We start from the raw sequence: 24,815 nt of genomic DNA on the forward strand, positions 1-24,815 counted from the left end.
CACACACACACACACACACTCACACACACACACACACACAGATACATATCTTAATGCCTAACCTAATGGACACAATATACATATACTTATCCACACAAAGTTGTTCCCTATTTAATTTCCACTGTATTAGCATATACCTACCCACCAATGAAATTTTTTGATAACGGTCTGAATTGGTTCTAGGTATAGCTTCAATTCGATAGTAATCGTTAACTCCTTTTTGTAGATAGATTATATATTAATCGCAGTTTTCTTTTTATAGATGGAATAATGGAATAATATATAAAAAAAATAACAAAAATAATAATAAATAAATAAATAATACATAAATATATGGATGGATGGATGGATGGAATATATGGATTTATATGTAGAATATGGACTATGTACATAATATGTACGTACACATAGTGCATATATATACCGATATATGGTATATTCCAAAATACTTCTTTATCGACCGATATCTCTACAAAACACATTGTTGGAAGTACAAACAGGAAGTACAACATTTTGATTTGGAACAAGCATGCAGTATCGCTTACGCCTAAATTGCTGAAGCTTGTCATAGAAATTTTTCTATTTTAGAATATAAAATAGTTTTTAAATTTAATGAACTATTATATTTATACGTGTAGTTAACATTTGCGTAAGTAAATTTTCTTTATATATAAATAGTATTGTTACTGATTACTTGCTAAATAATTTATTGTAATAATAATCGAGTAGACGCTGCTGCTCTGTGTGTGTATATATGTGTCTGCGTGCGCGCGCGCGCGTTAATTGTGTGTGTTCGATATTAAACCATATGAAGCAGGGAAATAGATCGGATCATTCATGCATCAAATATGTGAGAATCTTATCTGTAACATCAGATTAACTTATTTATTGACACGTCTAGAGGATAGAGCTAACTCGTAACTTTTTTTCGGAGCAGATATCTTTGCAGTCTATCTATTATTAATCGCCCTATTATTGTACAAACATCAAGTTAAGTGATTAAACTAACTGAAAAAATTCTTATAGACCCTTTTGCAAGGAAAATATTGACTTGTTCTCGATATAGAAAAAATGTCGGTATTTGCTTATAAATTACCCGGCCAGTAGACGTACTCACGACGAAAAGCTCTGCACTTTCATATATAATATATAGAAATTTAGACCAGCGTTATGTTAAATTTTGATGTTAACGTGTTTGAAATATGATTATTATTACTATTATTATTCTTTTTTTTTTATCATTCTTAAAATAATGCTATGAATTTATAATATAACTAAGAATATGGTTTTACGATGTTATTTACTAAACAAACATATCATGTAAACGTGTCGAGCGAGACGGTCTAACAACGATACACGCCAGTGTGTCGCTCAAATTCGTGTAAATTCGCTCTACTTTAGATATTATGGTCGATTTTCATGAATTTCTTTCTACCTTATTTACTTCTCACACCTACGACTTGTCATTGTTTTTGCAGTGACACATGACCTTGTGTTGTTATGTCGCAAGTCACGTCGATCAGCTCTCGGTCCTCAGTTTTTATGATACATATATAAAAACTGAGTATCGAGACTCATAATGGCATCGTCTGTCTTAAGCTTCTAGAATTTTTCTGAAGCACGTACTAACATGAATTTGCCTCTTGAGTTTTTTCATTCAGAACACAAAAATGTATTTGTAATTTCTCAATAATGATTTTATGTATTTATCTCATTTCAATATCGTGCCTTAATTCGATCAAAGTCACATGATAATGCCATACATCACAAAATGTATTGCTTCCTCCTAGAGAGAGAGCTTTGTAATAGTAAAATTTTCAGTTTTCCTAAAACTTGATAGGAACGTATTTGGAGGTGTTTAGAGTTCGAATCACTTGTTTTTAGAAAATGTCCGTGCGGATGGTTCGTGTACCGTCAAAATTCTGTAAGTACGCGACCGATCGTCATAAAAATTATTTTTATGATTCTGACCATTTTATGTCCATTTTTCGATTTATGAAAAAATATATTTGCTTTTTTTAATAATATGATTAATACAATGTATTTCACAATAGTGTATGTAAAAGACTATAAAATTGCCTACTTTTTCCTGCAAGATTTTCAAGATTGGCCGTTCCATTCAATTGTTATCCCTATATAAAAAAAGTCATGACATTCTATATTGTGAATATTACTATTGTTACAAAAAGCAATATGATGTGAACTTTGACACGAACTGAGTTGAGACATACTTAACCTTAAAATTTTAAAAGGAAGTTGGCGACGAAACCGCGGCAATTTTGAAATTTATATGAGCGCGAAATGAATCATATATTGTAAAGTTTGATATATTTCCGTGATAGAAAACAAATATTAAAAATATCAATCAAGCATTTATATTTCATTTAATAAGTTAATGAATTAATAGTCTACTACAGTGCGCGCAGCGCACTGCGCCAAGTCTATATATTATAACAGCGAGGAATAAGCTCAGTGCTCCCCATAGCTATAGATATGGTAGCCGATGTTAAATTCGTCGTTGATTCTTGTTATTCCTCTGAATCCTCCGTTTCTATGTACATACATGTAGCTCTTTATTCCCGACTCGCCGGGGATAAAGTACTAACTTTATGGTGAGGTGTGTTCAAAAGTGTTACTTTTTATAATATTGGATCTGATCTATTGCTTCCTCCCAGAGGAAGCTTTGCAATAGTAAAATTTTGAGTTTCGTCAAAACATCTAGATAATACTTTTTGGTGTGTTAGAAGTTCAAATCAAGTGTTTTTAGAAAATATCCGTATGTATGCGTGTGTGTGTTTTTTTTCTCTCTAGGAGAAGAGGTGTTTGGGAAAATCTTAGAAAGACCATAGCGTCACTTTGTTTATGGGGTCGTCGAAACAGCTCCATCCGTAATGTCAGCCATGTGTCGGATTCACACCGACTATAAACCCATCCTTTTTACGGCCAGATGAGAAACACCCAACCGTACCAAGGAACGCCCTCTTTGTCTTTATCGACCCTCGGTAGAGGCGCACCTAGCTCCGTCTTCTGTGCCCTCCCTGGTAAAAATAACTTATTAAATCTGATTCAAAAGGTAATAGGTTGTAATTGGATTTCTTAATCGGAAATTATTCAATTAAAACCAATTTAATCGATTAAATATGTTTTAATTTGATAATTTCCGATTAAGAAATCCAATTAAACCCTATTATCTTTCGAATCGGATTTAATAAGTTATTTTTACCAGGGCTTGTTCCCCGCGGTACAACCGTCGAGTAGTGCTTCGTGGGGAGAGGGGTGGGGGGGGGGGGGCGAAAGGCTTTTACGGCCTCTTCTAATTGATGTGGTCGTCATCACGTTTCTTCTTTCTGCGTCGTCCGGGCGTCTGCTTCTTTCCGCATCGTCCGGTCGTCTGTTTCGTGCGGCATCGTCCGGCGTCCTCTGGACAGCCTCAACCCCGACACGGCTCAATGACCTTCGTCTAGCTACATTTTTATTCCGCTGTTTCGCCTTGTCTTTGCCTTCTTTTCTCTTCGTCATTTCTTACCTTCTTGAGGATAGCCCTACGTAGTTTTTTACTGCGTTCCAACCATACTCCGATGTCAACATAGTTGTCATCATTGACTCAGGTGTCACTCTGGTCTGGAGATAACACTCGAGTTCTTCTCGCTCCATTTGGCATCGCGAACAGTCACAGAGAACATGCTCCGCATCTTCGTTAGCGTCCAAACAAGCTGGGCAGTTCGGACTGTCGTCTAATTTAAATCGATGCAGATAAGCCCGGAAGCATCCGTGCCCGGTTAAACAATGTGTGAGGTAGTAGTTGACCTTCCCATGTTCTCTTCCAGTCCAATCCTCTATTTTTGGTATAAGGCGATGTTCATCGCCCTTTGTCACTCACATCCCATCTTGTTTGCCATTCAGCCATTGTCTTTTTTCTTGCTGCATCCTAGATCTCCTTCTGAGTTTTGTCACTTGTTCTTCTTTTAGTTTAAAATACTTCCTTACTTTTCATCGCCAATAGGTCAATCAGCGGCATACCAGAAATAATGCACAACGCATTGTCCGATACTGTACGGTAAGCGGACGCCACTCTTAGTGCACTTCGTCTGTACACAATGGTTAGCATTCGGGCATACGATTTCACCCGCATGGCATCTGCTCATATTGAGGCTCCTTATAGCATAATCGATGTGGTTACACTGGCTAAGAGTAACCTTCGTTGGGCCTCCTACATTTGGCACCAATCGTGATAGAGCAGCACCGACTTTTGCTGCTTTATCGCTGACTATTTCCAGATGTTATTTGAAAGTTAGTCTTGCATCGATGGTGATGCCCAAGTACTTGATGGTTGGTTGAGAAGCTATCTCATGTCCATCTACCGTCAGTTTAATTTCCTCCATCTTCTTCCTACTAGAGATAAGAATAACTTCCGTTTTGTGGCTGGCTAGTTCCAGACCCGTCTCCGTTAGCCATTCGTGTATTATACGGGTCGCCTCTTCCGCTATTTCTGTCACCTCTTCTTTATGTTTCGCTACTACCACTACTGCTATGTCGTCAGCGAAGTCCACGACTGTTGCTCCTTCAGGTAATTATAGTCTTAGTACCCTGTAACTTTATAGGTCTTGGTACCGTCCTCCGTGTCATATAATAGGATTCTGTCCTTCAAATAGTCGGACATCATTCTTCTTATATATAAGGGTACATCCTGTTTACGGAGTGCTTCGTGTATTTCACTCCATTTGGCCGAATTGAATGCATTTTTGACATCCAATGTAACTATGGCGCAATACTTCTTTTTTCCTCCCTTCCATCTTTTCCCCTCTATCGCTGTTGGCGCAGTGTCGATCACTAGGCTAACTGCGTTCAGGGTTGAACGATTCTTCCTAAAGCCATATTGGTGTTCCGCTAATCCACCTTTTCCTTCTATAAAATGATCCATTCTGACGCAGATTATGCGTTCCAGGATCTTACCCGGGGTGTCCAACATGCAGAGTGGTCTGTATGATGAGGAATCCTGGTGTGGCTTCTTTCCTTTTGGCAGTAGCACGAGACGCTGTTTCTTCCAGTTTGTGGGGAATGTTCCCTCTTCTAGACATGCATTGTACAAGTCTACGAAGACCTCTGAATGAGCATGGATGGTATGCTTCAATGCAATATTGGGAATGTCATCCGGTCCTAAAACAGCCTCTTCATTCGCACCTCTTTCGATGACACTTGGCTCTTCCAGTTGCCTGGGGAACACTTTTGAATATGTTTAACCTTTTCTTTTAAATGTACATAGAAAATAGCTTACGTTCGCATGCTGTCATGAATCGTGTGTTGAGTAATATTAAGGCATTTTTAGAGCCAGTCCAGGTCATGTTAGTGAACAAATCATCGGTCATCTTGATACAATTTTTGAAATAGTTTGCTGCTGTAGCTCCTGCATTCCCTTGCTTCAAGTAATCTAAATAATCTACCTGAAATGAATCATTTTTGTTATGGTACGTGACAGAAATATATAAATAATTTTTGATGTGTAGTAATAATGCGGCTTTAAACGCGGCTTTGTTTTTGATGCCCGCACAGGGAATTGACAATATTAAAATAGCAAATAAAATACTTACAAGATCAGCATACATTTCGCCATCGAAATGTTCAACAATAAGGATGTCATCTCTTGTTGAAAATGGGAGATATGGCGGTCTATCTCTCGCTGTGGTTCGTTACCTCTTTGCTGACCTCTCGATTGTGCTGTTTACTTGTCTGTAATATTTAAATTATTTATCATTATTCTTTTCAAAATAAGAAAATAAATTGTAGATGTGCGATGCGTACTTCAGAACTTCTTGAACTTGCTTGAGTCCCTTAGTATTTTGTCTAAAATTATACATTATTTATTATTCAATTGAAATTTAAATTATTTATAAGTATACAAATGGACAAAATTTACCTCACTTCATTTTCCAGTGTTGTTATTTTCTGACGGTTAAACCTACAAACAAATTTAATAATTGTATATAATTATTTATTTGTCTTATTGAATAATAAATAAATATGTAAATACCCAGTTGATTCTTCGATTGTCTTACGCGACTCGTCAATCTGTCTTCAAATTTAAAAGAATATAGTTGATTAAAAACAATTTCCACGCATTATGTTTATACTATATGTAGGCATTAGATAAATTAAAATTTACTGCAACGACGTCGATGATTTCTCGATGTAATTTTCAGTTTTCGTTAAAGATTGCTGTAGAAGTATAGAAGTGGCTGATCCACGAAAGCTCGATGTAACTAATTTGGAAAATTTATCATCTTTAAAAGCTTCCTTCAAGAAAACGTTTTTTCATGAGTAAAAATTTATTACATTTAGTATTATTTACCTTCATTGAAGTTTCCAGATGCGCATGCAGATCCAGATAACTGAGGCTGTCTATGGCGAGGTACATTTTCCTTTTGTGACGATGTTAGTGTATTTGGTGTCTGTTTCTCAAGTTGTGTATTGCGTGGGAGTGTTGTAGGTAGTGTCTTATCTTGAAGTGTACTACGAACTTTTTTATTGTGCGAAAGTGCTGAATGTAGTGTTATCTGTGAGAGTTTTAGATCAGGTCGTGTTTTATGTGGGGGTGTAGAGTGTAATGTTTTGTGTTTCGGTATCGAAGTTACCAATTGACCAGGCGGGAGTCGCTGACGCAGAGGTGATTGTTCGTCACGTACTCCAGGTGGAAGTACTCGACGAGGAGGTGACTGTGTTCTACTTACTCCAGGCGGAGTTGGCTGTGCTTTACGCACTCCAGGCAGAGTTGGCTCTGCTTTACGCACTCCAGACATAGATGGCTGTGCTGTACGCACTGCATGCCGAGGTGGCTGTGCTTTCAACTTCGTAGACATAGATGGCTGTGCTTTACGCACTCCAGGCGGAGGAGGCACTTGTGCTTCACGCACTCCAGGCAGCGTTGGTTGTGCTTTACGCACTCCAGACAGAGGAGACACTCGTGCTTCACGCACTCCAGGCAGCGTTGGCTGTGCTTTACGCACTCCAGGCGGAGGAGGCACTTGTGCTTCACGCACTCTAGGCAGCGTTGGTTGTGCTTTACGCACTCCAGGCAAAGGTGGTTCAGTTTTACGCAGCCCACTTCTGTGATGTCCGTTGTTCAGAGTCCCTTGCTTGTGGTAGAAAGAGACCTTATGGTTCAGTGACATTTTCCGTCGAAGATTTTCGGCAGCAACACCAGGCTCCAACGCTCCAGTATTTTTTTGCTGACTCATCTAGATTCAAATTTTTTGAATTAATAAAAAATATTGACAGTATAATATTTATAATAATAAGTGGAACAAAGTATGTGCTGCTAGATAAATTAACACTGACAGCAATGCAAAAAACCAATGCAAAAGATTTTACAAATAAGAATAAATATATAGAAATAAGATAAGGTTTAAAGCTTTATGTTTGTGTTTGATGAGAAGACAGAATTTTAACAACCATCGAATATTCTAAGTAACTAACTTTTTGGATTACATGTCCAATATGGCATCCTAAAACATTTCGCGTCTATTTCATCGAGACTAACAAAAGACATTACGTCAGATAGCTGCGAACATAGAAAAACGCCTAGTGCAGAGGAAGCACAAGGAAGGTGAAAAACATCTTGAACTGCTGTAAAAGGCTTTACTAGTGTAACATCCAACGATGCTACAGCGCTTATTTAATATAAATTACACCTTTAGCCTGCACTTTCGTGCAATAGCTGGGTGCTTTTGAATGCTTGTTTAAAAAAGAATAGAAATGAAAAGAAATCTTCTAGAAAATAACCCGGACTTACTCGGATTTAAGTTCTAGATGAGTGAGAGAGGGATAAATGACCCGGTGTTATCGGTTCATTTACCCAAGCGATAGTTTTAGGCAGGGGTAGAGAAGGTTAGGATAGATAACTAATAATTACTTACTTTTATTTGCTGTTGACTGGACCTCGTTGAAAGATGTTGGGTTTGACAAATAAAAACACCGAACACACGCAAATTCTATTTGATTTGATTTATATTTTAATAAAATTTATGCGACTTAGCGCAAATCTAATGCTAAGCGTACAAGCGCGTGAATCTAACTATTCGCGTACTAGCACGAATCTAACCGTGCTGACTGAGAGCCGGGACCGAAGTGATCTTGAATACTGAAGTTCAGCAGCACGAAGGGCCTAGAATCCTCCCTCCTCGATGTTGTTGGGGTCTCGTTCCGCCTAGATGCCGAAAATTAGCGAGTGAGAGAAGCCGTTATATTTCAGCTTTCCCTCACTTACGCCGATTTTCCGCATCTCTCCTCCTATGTATCGTAGGTCAGGCCCTTCGGTCCGCCTACGCCCTCTCCTCTACAACCGTGGTTCACGCAAATACCGTTGCTAACGCGCACGCCAATTTGTGTCGAATTTTCCAAGCATTCTGTTTATTGTAAATGAAGGTTAAATGAAATTTTGTGTGAAATAATCAATGTTAAAATGTTAGTGCTTGTAAAATTCTCTACATACCGATACCAAATAACTATACTTAAACTTAAAAGTAAAGCCTTTATGCGCATTATTCTTAAGAAAAATTATTATGAATTTATTATTGAATTTACTAATGAAAATTATACATTTTATCTGTCCGCAGCCTCAATATTTAATTTAACTACTTTATTATTCTTAGAGTTTAATAAATTTACAATGCATCGTTATAACAATCGTAGCTTCACACCGACCGACTATTATAACTCTGCCAAATAATATACCTTACTGTAACAATCGTAGCTTCACACCGACCGATTATTACAATAAAATATAAGACAGAAATAAACAAATAGACATTTGATCCATTCATAAATTATGCACAAGAAGCGAACTGTATAAATCGAAAAATATACAGTTTAGTGCCAAATAATAAATAAATAGATCGCGTTATCAGTTTGTTGTTTGAAAAATTATAATTATACTACAAGCTGCAAACAAACTATGCATTTATATATATATATATATATATATATATATATATATATGTAGAACTATCCCACCAAATCTGTTGCTAAAAGCGAACGTATGCAATTCAAAAAAAATGCATAGTTTATACAATAGCCTGATGTAAAATAATTCTAAATAAATATTTCGAATTTTAACAAAATAAGTTTTCAGACTTTGACAAAAAGCGGAAAATTCCGGGATCAGTACACAGCTGCAAGCGTGCGTACTTTCCGAAACTGTCCCTGCAATAAAAAAAAAGGTCCGAGCCTCGTAGGCTGTCTTAATTACGGTCGCTCTAGACGCTGCCGATAGCTTGAGCAAACGCAGCTGCTCGTCATAAAATTGCGCTCGGTCCGACGCCCCGAAAATTTTCTCCTGCCGACTAATGCGCAGAAAAACTTTACTATCGCTATTCTAATGCATCCGCTGATGCCTCGCGTCGATGCGCGCAGCTCAAGAGATTTACGATAGGGATATCTGTCCCTCGCTTTCTCTCTTCAGGCCCGCATTTTCGAATCTATTTTGAAAATGCGTCACGTACGCATTTATGCATTTAAAAAAAATAAAATTTTAAGATTTTGAAAAAATTGGAAAAATCGCACGACGTGACACTAGAAGATAGCAACCGTTATCTGGAATCTCAATTATTTTTTCAACAAGACAGATGGATCCATTTTTTAATATAATGGTGTTATCTTGTTGAAGAATAGATATCTGCAATGCCCCTTTAATAACTTTCCTATACTGATTATAGTGACAATTATCTACTACAGGTATTGGACCGTTCAAATGACGTCCAATAAATTTCAAAGAATCTCTATCAATTCGCTTGCGTCGATTAACTTGGCAATCTTCTGTTCGCCGGTTTGCTATCTGCTGTAAATGTTGACCTGGCTTCCTACACAATTTTCTACAGTAGGTCATATTATTCTCGAAAGGAAAAGCTGAATAATAATCTAATGGCCCAAAAGACCTAACATCGTCAGCAAGATGTAACAAAGTGTGGGTGTTAAAAGAAAGAAATTCAATACCATACACATCAGAAGCAGTTTCAACGAATAATTTAAGGCATTTTTCAGCGAAATCTATTGATTCCATCAAACATAAAGGACTCACAAGAATTATAATTGCTGTGTGAAACAAAAGAAAATGACTATAAACAGCAGGATTCATCAAACCATTAAATACAGCTGGACCACTATAGAGAAGAATCTGTCGCTTCTCAGTAGCTTTGAATTTACCATGTTTTTCAATATTTACAGGCTTACGAGCAAAATCAAGTGGACAAAACTTTTCTACCTGTACCAGTCGATCACCTAACACTCTTATATCATTTGGAGAAAGTTTGGCTGATTTGACGAATCTACCATCTACGATATCTTGAAAAATTTTAGCCATTATACCAAGACACACTAAGTGCATGTAGTCGAATACAGTATTCGAAACCACATTCAATGGTAGAGCATCGATAGCACATGCTTGTTTGTGATGATCAACATCTGTTCGCAAAGAATATTTTTCTTGAGTATGAAGAGCATGATCAGTCCCTTCGTAGACCATTACTCCTGGTCGAATCCACTGACCAGTCACCTTGCATCTAGAACAGGGAAAACGTGAATTATGTCCAGAATGACCTAATACAAAAGCTTGAGCAGGTGCATCTGCTGTAAAACATCTTAACTCAACAGACTTTGTACCATTGAATTCAATACCTGTTTCAATAATCGAAAGTAAATTATCAACAGTTGGTTGTAAAAAATCTACAGCACTGGTTGGTTTTCTTGAACCTTTGAAAATACCAACAATTTATGGAGTAATTCTGGGTATGTTGGCTATACGAACTTGTATAGGCCACATCAAGATTTTACTGGATTTATCCAGGGATGCCTCATCCGTACTGATATCCAGGGCATCCCTGACATCGCATGACGGGCATTTTGGGGTCACGCATGCTGGCCGCTCGTGCCGTCATTGTGACGTCTCCAAGCATCTTTCGTTGGAATTTTCAAAAAAAATTTTTTCCTGCCATTCGGGAAGTCATAATGTTGACATTTTGGCGGCACAGCGTGCCAGCACGCGTGCTCACATTGCGACGGCACGAAACTTTGTCAGAATGACGGCCATGAGTGCCGACTGTATACCACCGGTACGAACGAAGGCAGAATGTCGGCATTTTGCAGTCACGCCGTGTTGGCACTCATGGCAGCATTATGATGACATTTTGAGGAGCTACATGACGGCATTGTGCCTTCGACCCGTGTTCAAAATTTATTAACATTTGGCGCTGTCAGAGTGCTAGCAGAATGCCTGCTGGGAGTACTGCTCGCCATGACAGCATTCTGTTGGAACGAAATTCCCGCAGAATGCTGGCTTTGTTGGCTGCGAAACTTAGAAAATTTTCAGCCGCGCAATTCACGAAATAAGACTTTTTAATGTATTATATTTTAAGGCTGTTGATTTTGTTAATTTGGGCTAGTATTTATCCACCGGACTTTGTTCCTTGCCAATTTTTATTAATTATATTATTATGACTACTCTTTCATGACTACCGAATTTATAGCAGCCTGCCAGTTTCGCGCCTTACACGAAATATGCGGCGAATATCAATGTTGTTAAACGCGTTAATAATAATTTTGGTGATTGTTTATTACAATAACTTGCAACTTTATTAACATCAACAGCTGCTCGCAGTACATAAGGACATAATTAGCTATGACTTGTAACAAGTGTTCGTGGTCGAGTGGTAAAGTGACGCCTCAATACCCGACTGCGACTTAAATGATCATACGAGGCTCTCACCCAAATACTGGTGGCTATCCGAAAATAGCAAGTTTATTAATGATCTGCGTCATAGATTAACAAGAAACTAACCCCAAAATTAATCTCACCAAAACCTAACGTCTCACACATATTCTCCAAACTAATCTACGCCGGGACAAATTATCCCAAATGTAAATAATGTACATATAGTTCTATAAGATGTTATTTATTATTAATTTTATGGACTTGGCTAGAGGGCGTGTATGAGAGTGGTCGTGTGCGACAGCGTCTCCGTGAATTTTCGCGTGCTTTACCTTAGTTTGGTGCAAGATAATTACAAATAAGTGTATCGGAGTGTTAATTAGTGCAAACGTGATAGGCGGTGATAATAATTTTATAGTTTTATTGTACGGGCGGACTGCAAAAAGCGATTGCAAAGTAGGGTCGAGATTGCAGGTTAGGTAGGTTGCGGAGAAGCGTGCTCTCTTTGTTTCGAGAGCGTGCGAGTTCCAGAGAAATGGCGGGCAAGTCGACGAGGACCAGCGACGAGATGAAGGAGAAGGAAGATAAGAAGGAAACAAGGACGAGAAGCGGTTCGAAAACTACGGTAGACTCGAAGCAAACGACGTTGGACAACAGAATCAAGAAGCTGGCATTCACGGAGAAGGAACAGGAGTTCAAGGAGAAAATTGAAGAGGAGGTAAGAAAGATTATGCAAGAAGCGTTAGCGATGGAAAAAATGAAAATCGAAATGAAAACGCGCGAAGTAGAATTGATAGAAAGAGTAGAAAAAGTAGAGAAAAGATTGAAAGAGTTAGAAGAAAGGGAAAGCGAGCGGGAAGCACGCTGGCGCGAGGACGTAGATTCGAGGCTAGACGCGATCTCGGGAGATGGCGCCTCGTGTCTTTCTTCGTTGCGTGGATCGCTGCGAAGCCTCGCGAGCGGCGGCTCGGGGGAGAGCGGGCATACGGGAATAAGCGGCGCGAGTCGGTGGAGCCGTGCGAGTTTTTCGGAGAGAGAAGTTGCGCAAATGAAAAGGATGTTATCGGAACGAGAAAGAATGGAGAATATGAATGTAATAGCAATAAAAGGATTAGCGTTTGACGAAAATAAAGAAACAGTAAATGCGACGGTGCTGAAATTTTTAAGGGATAGATTAAACGTGGAAGTATTAATAGGTAGCAATAATATTAGAACGAAAGGCAAAGTGATTGTAATAAAACTTAGTAGCGCGGAGGATAAAGAGGAGATAATGCGGAACAAAAGTAAATTAGCGGGAACTAAAATTTTTATTGAGCACTTTAGAAGCTATGAGGATAGGAAAAAGCAGGAAGAAATTGCCGCGTGGGTTAAGGAAAAAAGAGAAAAGGGTCTGGCTTTTAAAATAGGGTTCGGTAAAATTTTTTATAAGAATGCGTGGTATAAATGGGAAGATAAGGATAAATTGCTAGAGAGAATAGATCTAGAAGAAAGGAAGGATAAAGAAGAAGAGAACTTGAGATTAGCCGCGGAAAATAGGGAAGCAAACAATTGGACGGTTCGTAATGAGGGTTTGCATTTTCATTAGATCAGGAATGGAATCAAGAAGAGAGGTATGATGACAAGTTTGATAGGGATAATGTGAGGAAATTTATTTTCTGGAATGTAGCAGGGGTTTTTAATAAAGATAGAAATTTTTGGAATTATATTGAACAAGGGGATTTTATAAGTCTTACGGAAACTTGGGTGGAAGAAAAACATATTGAGGGATTTAAAAAGAAATTAGCAAATGAATTCGAATGGAGCCTAATACCGGCTGAAAAGGTTCATAAGAGGGGAAGAGCAAAAGGCGGTTTCTTAATAGGTGTTAGAAAAGACTTAGTTATTGAAAAAAGTAAAATAGGAGTGGTAAGCGATGAAGGGCTAATAAAATCAGAAAAAACAGATGGGGGAAAAAATGACAATATGGTCAGTCTATAATACAGGTAATGGGGAAAAAATATGGAAAAAACTCGATGAGGAGGAATTGGTAGAGGTAGGGGATTTAATAATTGGAGGGGATTTCAATATACGTATAGGAGAGGAGGGAAAAAATTACAACCTAGATGGAAGGATAGGGGTTGATAAGAGGGTTAGCAAGGACAAAATTATAAGCAATGGGGGTAAAAAATGGTAGGTTTTATAGAAAATAAAGGATGGGTTATTTTGAACGGTAGAACAGCAGGGGACGAAGAAGGGGAATTTACTTTTATAGGACTTAGGGGAAGTTCGGTAATTGATTACATAATAGTGAATGAAAAAATGAGGGAAGGGATAGTCAGGTTCAAGATAGAGGAGAGAGTGGACTCGGATCATGCCCCTGTTTGTATGATGATGGCAAGAAGTAATATACTCAAGGGTTACCAAAAAAAAAGAAGGAATGAAGAAAAAATATAAAGAAGCAGAAGAAAAAGAAGTGCTGTCATGGAGCGAAGAGGACATAGCGGAATTTAAAGAAAAAACATCGAATATTGAAGGAGAAATAAAAAACGAGGATTCAGCGCAATATGCATGGGAAGAAATAAAAAAAGTTGTCAAGGTCTCAGTCAAAAAAAAGAAGATACAAATAAAAAAGTGGAAACTAGGCATGAGAAAATGGTGGGCAAAGAGCTGCACCAGAGAGAAGAGAGCTGCAAACAGAGCATTAAAACAATGGAAAAAGGGTTTTATATCTAAAGAAAAATATATAATGAAAAGAAGAGAATGGCAAGAACACTGCAGGGAAAAAGAAAAACTATATAAGGAACTAGAAGAAGCAGAATTGAGAAGCATAAAAAATTAAAACGACATTTGGAAGTTTTTAAACCGATTCAGAGGAAAAAAAAGAGAAAAAAAGAAAACAACATTAAAGAGGAAGACTGGATCAAACATTTTAAAGAACTACTACAAGGAGCAGAAGAGCGCCAATTGGGGGAAAAAAGAAAAAAAGAAGAAGTATTAACAGAAGAAGAGAAAATTACAGGATTAGAAATCAAAGGGGCATGGAAAATGTTAAAAAAGAAAAAAGCAGCCGGAGCAGATGAGATTCCTAACGAAGTTTGGATGCACGGAAGAGAAGATCTGACAAATAGATTGATATGTGTGTTAGGAAAAATCTGGGATGGTGATGACATGCCTGAAGAGTGGAAAACGGGATTGATAGTGCCTCTTTTTAAGAAAAACGATGCAAATGACACCAAGAACTACAGGGGAATATCTCTACTATCAACGGCGTACAAATTGTACACGGAAGTGATAAGAAAAAGGCTAGAAAAAGAGGTGAACGAGAAAAATATTTTGCCGGAAGGGCAAACAGGTTTCAGGAAAGGAAGGTCAACTTTAGATAACATCTATATTTTAAACTACCTGGCACAGAGGGCAAAAACAAGGAAAAAGAAGTTATACTCAATCTTCGTGGATCTAAAAGCAGCTTTCGACACTGTAGGTAGAAAAATCTTATAGGAAATTATGAAGAAGTTAGGAATCAGCAACTATCTAATAGAGAGAATAAAAGGAATTTATGAAGAAACCAAAGTTAGCATCAGGATGAATGAAGGAAACTCGAAAGAATTCTGGACCAACATGGGCTTAAGGCAGGGGTGTGTGCTGAGTCCACTACTCTTCTGTCTATATATTGCGGGATTAGAAAATAAATTTGAAGAAAGAAATATAGGAGGGGTAAAAATAGGAGAAATTAGAATATGGTCTTTAGCTTACGCGGACGATATTGTGATGTTAGCAGAAAATAGAGAAGGTCTAGTAGATATGTGCGACACGCTCAAAAGGTTTTTAAAAAAAAAGGAAACTTATTTTAAGTGCGGAAAAAAACAAAAGTATTAGTTTTTAACAAAGGGAAAAATAGTAAAAAAGAGAAATGGTTTTGGGAGATAAAAAAATAGAAGAAGTCAGGAGTTTCAAATACTTAGGTTTCGTTTTCAATACGGAAGGAAATTATAAAGACCACATCGATGAATTAAAAAAGAAAGGAATATGCTCAGCAAAAAAAAAACATGGGGATTAGGAGAAAAATGCTGTAAGGGGGACTTTGAGAGGAGAATAAAACTGTTCAATTATCTAGTAAGAAGCGTAATGGATTACGGGGTAGAGATATGGGGATGGGAGGTTAAAAAAGAGTTAGAAAAAATAAAAACTGATTATATAAGATGGATTTTAAGGCTTGACATATGGACTCCAAAATATATATTATATAAGGAAACGGGTTCAAGAAAAATGAATCTAAATTGGGGTGCGAGAGCGGTCAGATTCGAACAAAAAATAGCAAAACAGGGCGAAAACAGGTTGACTAAAATATGTTGGAGGGAAATGCAGAAAGAAAATTACGAGAATCTTTATAGTATAGAAAGGAAAAGGTATTACAACGAAGCAGGGCTAAGTGTACAATACATTTTAGATAAAATTGCGCAGAATATCGTGGTAGAGGGCGAAGTATTTAGAAGGAAAGTTGATATAGAAAATCAAATGATAAACGAGAATATAGAGAATTCCAGATACAATGTAAAATACAAAGAAATATTATGTGATAAGCTACCTATGTACCTTAAAAAAGGAAAAAACGGAAAAGTCATGTCTGTAATAGCTAGGGTTAGATGCGGTAACTTCGAAAATGTGAATAAATATTGGTTAGGCGAAAGAGAAAAACTATGTTACCTATGCGGGGAAGATTGGGGAACGTTTGATCATTATATTGAAGAATGCGAAAAAACTATTGAATGGACGGAAAACTTACCGGGGGAAAAATACGAAAGATTAAATTTATTATTTCAGGGAGAAGGTAATATAAAAATTGTAAATGCGATTGAAAATATTGTAAAGGCGATAAAAGAAAAAACCGAAAAAGATTAGGTATAGTAAAACGAGTTTCTTCAAATTATAAAAATTTAAATTGTATTGCGGTCTAAAATTCACGGAGACGCTTCGGTGTGGTGGTATGTTCTGTATGAGTGTGTAGTATATCAAGGTTTAGAAAAAATTTATATGTATATAGGATAAATAACATTCATTAAGTATAAATTGCAGGTACTGTAGAATGCGTCAACTATATTGTATAAAGGATATTTAAGACTTTAACTGTGCGCATATGTACAAATGTAAAAATGTAGATTATATAGTGTAAATATGTAAATAAATCAAAAAAGGAAAATGTAAAAATTGTAAAAACGTAAAAAATGTAAAAATGTAAAAAAAAGCGAGCAAATACAAAGTTCAGACATACACCTGTTATGTGAAATACCAGTAGAAAAATAGATAAATAGAAAAAGATAATATGTAAGAGGTATGTGTAGGATTACGAGGTATGAATGAAAATTATTTTTTCACATGTAACTAGCCAAGTCCATTTCTGGGCCAAGAGGCCGAAATAAAGATTATTATATATATATTATTAATTATATACCTTTGTTTTCCACAAAAAAGCTTGTAAGCGTGACAAGAATGCCTCCAAGATTTTTGGTTTTTATTTTTTATTTAAAATTTTTCTCCAAAAACCAAATCACGCAGCGATGTAACAATGTATTACACTGTAACTATTGTATACAAAACCCCCCATTGTACAAAAAACCAAAACCCCAGATATGCAGCAGCTGTAGCTCTCTTTACTAGAGACATATGACTCCGTGCAAATTGTTTTCCAAACCAATGTTGTACTATTTTTGCCTCGTTTTGTATGTACCCCCAACTTCTGTATATGTTAACCTATTTTGAATAAACGAAGCTATAAAAAAAAAGTGACAGCCTGCTAACTGAAAGGTTCAGGGTTCGATCCCCGTTAGGGTTTTAATTTTTTTGTTTTTTCGCTTAATTTAAGTGCCGGCACGATGCTTGCACCGCGTGCCGTCATTGTGCTCAGCACAATGCCATCATTTCCGTGTCCCGGAGCAGGGGTACCTGGACGTCACGCGTGGCCCATTCCGAGCAGTCTCCGTGCCGTCATTCGGCCGACATCATGTTATCGGGGTTGTATTTCCCCTCTTTCCTATCCTTCTCCGCTCTACCCGTGCCTTTTTCTAGCCTTTTCCTACTGTTTTATTTCCTTAATTAATCTTCTGTATAATTCGTTTCCTAACCCTTTTCCCCCCTCTCGCTCGCATCATCTTTTCGCCTACTGGCCCTTAATCTAGCTATTTTTTCAAACTGGTGCTGTGACGAGAGTCTCGCACATGTAAGTACGTGTGAAGGCGGCCGCAATAGACGCGGCATGCGCAACATCATCGAGTCCGCACGAACACGGAGCGCGGCAGCCGGCGAGCGACTCAGCGACGACGCGCCAGGTGGCACAAGCGGTGCACCGTGAACGCACCTATACACATCCGCGCCGCGCGCCTTTATAAGGCGGATCGCGCGGCGCAACGGGCAGTTCTACTCGAGCTCCACTCCGGGTAGTATCGTGCGCACACGTTACTACAAGGAACAGCGAGAGATAGATCTACGCCGATGGAATCGTCTCCTGAGCCCACGTGACGATTTGATAGACGAACCGAAACCCGAAACTCCGAATTGCCATCGTGAGCATATGAGGCAACCCGGAACATCCGAACGACACCGAGCCTCGTCTACGTGAGCACACGTGGGCGACACCCGGTGCCACCGTAAAATCCTAACCTACATTCCGACACATTGCTGCCTCCCTCTGCCACTGTGAGCCCACAGGGTTAAGGGAGTAACAATAGTTCCGCTGGCGATTCGCCCGGTCGTGCGTTCACGTCCTGGTGAAACAAAGGTAAATTCCTAACTAACAAAGCTAGCCTTACGCCGACATCTCATGACTCGCTTTATCTCTGTGTGCACACATGATAAAGAGAAGAATGAGACGAGCGACGAAGATTTGTGAAGCCGTGCGCTCACGACTCCACAAATCCGAGGGATAACATCAAAAGACCGTGACACTATCTCGGCCGTTACTGTGCGCACACAGAGCGGTCGAGATCGTTGTTACACGACACATTCGGATCGGCGTAGCCGTGCGCACACGACTCCATCGCACCGAATGAATAACCTAACCTCAAAATCCGCCACCGACCCGTCATATCGCCACCGAACCGATACACCGCAGCCGCGAACACCGAATCATTCTTGTAATGAAATGGCGTATATGTTCCAGTGCGCAAACATGCATATTTTTTCGTTTGGCTTTCCTTTTAGTATCTTTCCTAGTTCCCTTACGTTCTCTCCGTCCTCTTCTGTTAGTTTTTTTTCATCTACTTCCTTTATCCATTCCTCCTCTATTTCTTTTCTCGCTTCAATACAGATCCAGATGTGATCCAATGTTTCTTCCTTTTCCCCACATACCCTACATTTATTATTTGTGAAACCTTTGCATTTTCCCAACCTATGTTCCCACATCTCAGTCTTGCCCATTGTTCGTTTACAAAGCCGCTTATTTCCTTATTTTTCCAGTATCTTTCCTTTCCTAAATCTTCTTTCCAGTTTTTATAATCTGGACAGTAGTTTGACTTTTCTATTTTTTCCCAGTCTCTTTGGATTTCATGTTCTAATTTTATCCTTATCCCTTTTACTAGCCTTTCCTTTATTTCTATTATGTCTTCCCTATTTTTGCAGTCATACATTAGTTTGAGCAGGTCCTGATCCCCTACCTCTTCCATTGCTCTCTCTAACTCTTCTCCCCACTTCGATGGATTTTTATTTAGTATTTCCCTTAGCTCTTCTTTTAGACATATTTTTGGCCATCTTTCCTTGCCCATTCCTAGTGTACACAATAGGTACTTGCTTGCTCTCTTCCTAGTCACTATTTCTAGGCTGTGCTTTCCTGCTTCCCTTCTCCATATATACCCTGGCGTATCATTATTTAGTCCCATTCCCATCTTCATGTACTTATTCTGCACTTTCTCTATCTTTTCTCTCCTACCCTATCCCCAAATTTCTGCTCCACACAAGCAGCTAGATTTCACTATAGACTCCAACAGGAAAGTTCTTCCTTTTAAACTCCGTATTTTTGCCCTTTTCCAAATTCCCCACACCATATTTGTTGCTCTCCTTACTTTCCTAGCTAATCTTTTTACATGAACCCCATACGAGTTCGTCGACGTGATCCACTGGCCTAAATATTTATACTCTTTTACTATTTCTAGTTCTTTCCCTTCATATACCCATTTGTCTCTCCTATTCCTTCTTCCTCCTTTCTTAAAACACATTATTTTTTTCTTTGTGTTTAGTGTCATACTGTTCCCTTTACAGTAACTCTCTAAATCATTTAACATGCTTTGTAGTCCCTCCCTTGTTTCCGCTAGTGCAATCACATCACCCGCAAACTTGAGACAGAACCTTTCCTGACTTAAAGCTCTCCGTTGTCTCTCTTCCCACTATAACCTCGTTTTTTCTCTCCATACATTCCCTTTATTAAATTTAAAATTTTCCCCTTGATTCCTTTTTTCTCTACCTTTTCTAACAGTAGCTTTCTATCCACTGAATCAAACGCCGTTTTGAAATCTATCAATACAGCGTACAATTTTCCCCCTTTTCTCTTTATCTTATTTCCTATTTTTTACTATTTAATGTGAAAAGATGGTCTCTCGTTCCCCTCCTTCCTCTAAATTCTACCTGGCTTTCATTTATTTGCCTATGTAATTCTAACCATTCGTTTAAACTGCTTGCTATAATATTCGTCAGAACCTTTTATCCTGTATCCAGGAACGACACTCCCCTGTAATTCGTCACCTCATTTTCTTTTCCCTCCTTGAATATTGGGCAAATCCTAGCTGTCTCCCATCCTTTTAGTAATTTTCCTTCCTTTAATATATCATTCATTATATCTGTTAGCTCTGCTATCCACTTAATTGACAGCCCTTTTAAAAACTCTATCGTTATCCCATCCTCCCCTGGAGCTTCTTTATTTTTCATCTCTCCTATTACCTGTTTTATGTTCCCATGGCGTTATCTCTTTATTCAGTTCCTCTACCTCTTCTCCCTCTAATCCTGTTTGTTTTTCTGATCCTTCTTCTATTTCCTGCTCCTCATTTCCTCTTAACAGTTTCTTGAAGTGATCTTCCCATTCTTTGTCCCCTACAGCACATGAGATGAAGACAAGTAGATATATTGTTTAAAAGCCTGAAACAAATCAACATGCAAAATTTCAGCCCTCTAAGTATGATATTTTCTAATTGAGAGCAAAAAGAAAAATTGAAAAAAGTAATCGTACAATCATTGAGAATTTGGTTTTGCTCTCAATTAAAAACTATCATACTTAGAGGGCTGAAATTTTGCATTGTGGTTTGTTTCAAACTGTTAAAACAATATATCTACTTGTCTTTATCTCAAGTGCTATAGTTTAAATTTTCATATAAACACCCATCTATAAATTTTGCCCTCGGAGCCGTGGGGTTCGGTGTGGATCAGCTAGCAAAGACAGTCAACTAAAAATTGTTACGCTAGCCTGTTTCTACATAATAAAATAAGCATTTACACCACAAATTAAACATTTTGCATGAATACAATGCATATAAGGCATTATACTGATAGATACTGCCTGCGACTGGCTTGAATACTAAGTTAGGAATATCTGTAAATATCATCACATTTACACTTTATCTTTGATAATCTTGAACACACAGATTTCCCAAACCCACATAAAAAGTGTACATGTCGGTGTAAGTGTTGAGTGTATTCATGTTTGTATAATGTAATTGAATATGTGTAAGGTTAGGTATTTTAGACGAAATAAGTGAGGTTATCTCTGGCGTTTTAGTACATATTCAAATATTTTCCACCTAGACCAGCTTTACACGCGATTAATATAGCATATAACATTGCCATTTATGATATCTTACTATGAATCGCAAATACTTGGCATAGAAAATATTTTTTTTTTGTCAGAAAACTAAGTTCGCTCCATTTAACTTTGTGTTAATCGCTCGGATGGTGACGCCATCTTGGTTAGCTATATCTATGGACTCGTCCCCGGTGTCAGGTCCCAATACTTATCCCGTAATTCCATTCTTTTATTTCTACATTTTTGGCCAGTTCTTGTTTTATTCCTACCACTATCCCTCCTTTTGCCCTTCCTCTATTGCTTTCTCTTTCTGCTGCTTTAGTCTTAGGTCTAATGTTTTTAATAATTCTCCTTCCTCTTCTCTTTCTAGCCAAGTTTCCTGTAACATTATTATATCTTGCTTTCCTAAAATGTCCCACACTTCACTTATTTTACTTATTCCCGGTATGTTCCACGTTATTATTTTGATCGTCCTCATTCATTAAAAATTATAATTATCTTAATAATTATTGTAATGAATATTAGATTGTTATAAAATCTAATTGTGATAGTATAATAATAAAATAACGATTTTGTTCTATACTTTATATACAGATTTATTTTACAAAACTTTTTTTCTTAATTGTAAATACCTTTGTACACAATATTTATTTATAACATACTATACATTTAAAAGCGTTCAATAATTAATAAAAAAACAAGTTTGGTGTCGCTATTATATACATTTTTTTTCGTATTTGTATTAAAATTGCAATCCTATAAATTCGACTACTTCCCTGGTAGAATGAACCTAAAAAATACCTGGCTAGTAAATGGCTAGTTCTTAGGTTTCAATCTAGTTTCTGCTAAGTAACTGGCCAGTTCTTAGGTTCATTTCTACCAGGGTTTCCACTGATAATATTTCATCATTAATACTTGTGATTTCTTTAATAGCATTATAACTAGCATAACATGTTGTATTAATTAATTGATAAAAAGTTTTTTCACATTGTCTTTCAACGTCCCTATTGATAAATCTCAGGTGAGATAGATCTCATGACCAAATCTGATCTGACCACGTGCGTGATTGAACCAAGTTCCGCAGCTGAAAAATTCTAAGTTCGGTAGGAAAAAAATTATTTTTAGAATTATGTTTTTTATGCGTTTTAGAAGATTTCCGATCGTTCTAGATTGTTCTCAAATAAAGCAATTAAATAATTTTTAATTCTGGAAGATTCGCAAAACCCGCCAAGTCCCACGGCTGAAAATATTATAAATTCCATGGAAAAAATTCTACTTGTAGAACCGTGTTTTTTATGCGTTTCAGACGATTTTGAATCATTCTACGATATTTACATTTCGAAAGTTTTTATTAATAAAAAATTTACTTATAATGAAATATGCATCTAATTTTTATACAAATATCTTGCAAATTGTGTAGAAACGTTCTACAATAACAATTTTTACTCAACTGCTTTGGTTCACACTTTCGCAGTGGACTCTATGGCTGTGGCAGCACATGAGTACTGATATGAAAACCATATATCCATTAGTTGAGATAAAAACCACTTGATTTCTTGTTTTATTAAGTTGAAACAAGCCTACATGAAAAATTTCAGTCCTCCAACTGTGATAGGTTTCGAGTAACTACAAAAACAATATTCTTGATCAACTCCGTGTACTTGTTTAACAATTTATTTTCTGTGTTTCTCGAAAACTATCAGAGCTACAGAGCTGAATATTTATATGTAAGATTGTTTGAAAACTAAACAATAAATCAAGTGGTTGTTATTGTAACAAATAGATTTATCTTTCACATATTAGTACGTATATGATTTTTTTGAGCCGTCACAGCCAAAGGGTCCACTGCGTAAGTGCCAACCAAAGCAGTTTAGTAAAAACTGTTATCGTAGACTGTTTCTACACAATGTGTAATACATTTGTGTAAAAATTAGATGCATAATTCACTATAGTACATATTAAACCATAATATCAAATATTTAGTATATTTGTGGCGGTCCCCTCCTACCACCACACGCGGCCCGATGCGCCGCCTAGCGGAGCACCACGACGTGGCGAGCGCGAGGAGAGCTTAGAAGCTTAGTCACTTTCGTGAATCAGTCACGGCTTGGCCGCCGGTGCGAACAGACCTAGTCATCTTGTACATAGTTTAATATAATCTAGTCACAATCAGCACTCAGTATTATCTTTATTCCTTTGTACCTTGTCTGTTCGTCCTTGCCTACCTTATCTCGTATTAGGGAGCGCAGAAGAAGAGATGCAATCATCTAGTCTCTAAATATTACGTTTGAACAGATCTTACACTGACATGTGATTATTTTTATAGAATCACGTCACTGGTTATAAATGACACATAGAGATCGCCAGTTTTTTGTAATAGAAGATAAGTATAATTTATTTTGTGCTTAGCATACATTTCTAACGTCAATTTCCAATTAAAGCTTTATTGAATTTAAAATATTTCTGATTTTTAAAATAAATTTATAGAGTAACGGACGTGGTGCACTGAGTAATCAGAGTAAAATCAAAGAAATTATTGTACTAATATCACATGAGAATCAACGCAGAATTATTCACTAATCTCAACGTGTAATAAAACAGTATAAAATTTTTTTAACTTTACTCAAGAATAGTAAAATAAGGGCAATTATCACATGACATTTTGCGTTTGTGGTGCAAATTAAAATATAACAAATGAAACACATTGCAAATGAATATTAGAACCTAGTGTAGTTTTTGGGGTGTTAATTAAATAAATGATCAGACGCACCATGAAAACTCTTGCCCAAGAAAATTCAGCATATACGCACGAAACCGTCCTCTAGATGCATAGTATCTCTAATAAGCTGAAAAAATAGAAGCTGGCTTAAACACAGAGCAACAAGCTCTTGTGCCACTCATAAGTATTAATAAAATACTATGTAAAATGAAAGACTTATCTGATAGCAGAAACAGGTTTACACTGGGAGATTTTTTTATCTTTGCAGAGAGAGAGAGACACTTTTTTCTCCTTTGCAGTTTACTAAAAAAAAAACTTGAGAAATTGCCAGCAGTGTAGAAAATATTACAACGAACATTTTGACTACGGGTACGAACAACAATCATCGCACTTTGTTGTCAATAACTTAGTTGCAAATACACGACGCGACGCGAGTGAGAGGTTAGCCGCATAGCAGTGGATACCATGCATGGGTGTGTGTGTTTGTCCTGCAGTGTCTATGACTCTCCGTCGAGTCAAAAAGCGTGAATCCTACATTGGAAGTCCATGAGGATGTAAATCGTCGGTAGAGTAGTACGGTTCAGATATCCTACGAAAAGTAGTATTCGCCGCGAAGAGTTGTAAAGTTCAGATTTTGCGGCGAA

General features: G+C 37.4%; 3 protein-coding genes across 6 annotated transcripts in view; 1 reads left to right on the plus strand and 2 right to left on the minus strand.

Annotated features, from left to right (window-relative positions):
• Positions 1 to 24,815, minus strand: part of LOC100115042 (SET and MYND domain-containing protein 4) — a 656,582-nt gene that overhangs the window by 328,976 nt on the left and 302,791 nt on the right. The gene's annotated exons all lie outside the window — the stretch shown is intronic.
• Positions 1 to 24,815, plus strand: part of LOC100680384 — a 94,320-nt gene that overhangs the window by 471 nt on the left and 69,034 nt on the right. Inside the window, exon 2 of one of the 3 annotated variants that reach the window (XM_031925391.1) lies at positions 263 to 649. The exons of 1 other annotated variant lie outside the window; for it this stretch is intronic. The gene's annotated coding sequence lies outside the window, so the exon portion shown is untranslated. Of the gene's footprint in view, positions 1 to 262; positions 650 to 24,815 lie in introns of those variants that run through there. One more of the 3 variants, XM_032601663.1, reaches the window with a different exon arrangement.
• Positions 142 to 8,914, minus strand: LOC103316800 (serine/arginine repetitive matrix protein 1-like). 2 transcript variants are annotated; one of them, XM_031925383.2, is made up of 9 exons: positions 7,911 to 8,914; positions 6,347 to 7,232; positions 6,161 to 6,257; positions 6,029 to 6,070; positions 5,915 to 5,956; positions 5,800 to 5,841; positions 5,589 to 5,727; positions 3,224 to 5,441; positions 142 to 3,038 (listed from the first exon to the last, which is right to left on the minus strand). In XM_031925383.2, the coding sequence occupies exons 2-7, from the start codon at positions 7,230 to 7,232 to the stop codon at positions 5,688 to 5,690; spliced, it is 1,149 nt and encodes a 382-aa protein (XP_031781243.1). In that variant the 5' UTR covers positions 7,911 to 8,914; the 3' UTR covers positions 142 to 3,038; positions 3,224 to 5,441; positions 5,589 to 5,687. The 2 variants fall into 2 exon arrangements, with proteins under 2 accessions (XP_031781243.1, XP_031781244.1); XM_031925384.1 differs by lacking the exon at positions 142 to 3,038 and having other exon boundaries at positions 5,103 to 5,213; positions 5,276 to 5,441; positions 6,347 to 8,914.

The sequence above is a fragment of the Nasonia vitripennis genome (assembly GCF_009193385.2).
Source record: "Nasonia vitripennis strain AsymCx chromosome 2 unlocalized genomic scaffold, Nvit_psr_1.1 chr2_random0010, whole genome shotgun sequence".
In the NCBI taxonomy this organism is placed as follows: Eukaryota; Metazoa; Arthropoda; class Insecta; order Hymenoptera; family Pteromalidae; genus Nasonia; species Nasonia vitripennis.

Excerpts from the sequence above, each read along its gene's own strand:
- LOC103316800 (XM_031925383.2), bottom strand. The coding sequence starts at position 7,232 with ATGAGTCAGCAAAAAAATACTGGAGCGTTGGAGCCTGGTGTTGCTGCC. Across the intron at positions 6,071-6,160 it reads AAATCATCGACGTCGTTGCA|ACAGATTGACGAGTCGCGTA; the intron begins GTAAATTTTAAT and ends TTAAATTTGAAG. Across the intron at positions 5,957-6,028 it reads ACAATCGAAGAATCAACTGG|GTTTAACCGTCAGAAAATAA; the intron begins GTATTTACATAT and ends ATTTGTTTGTAG.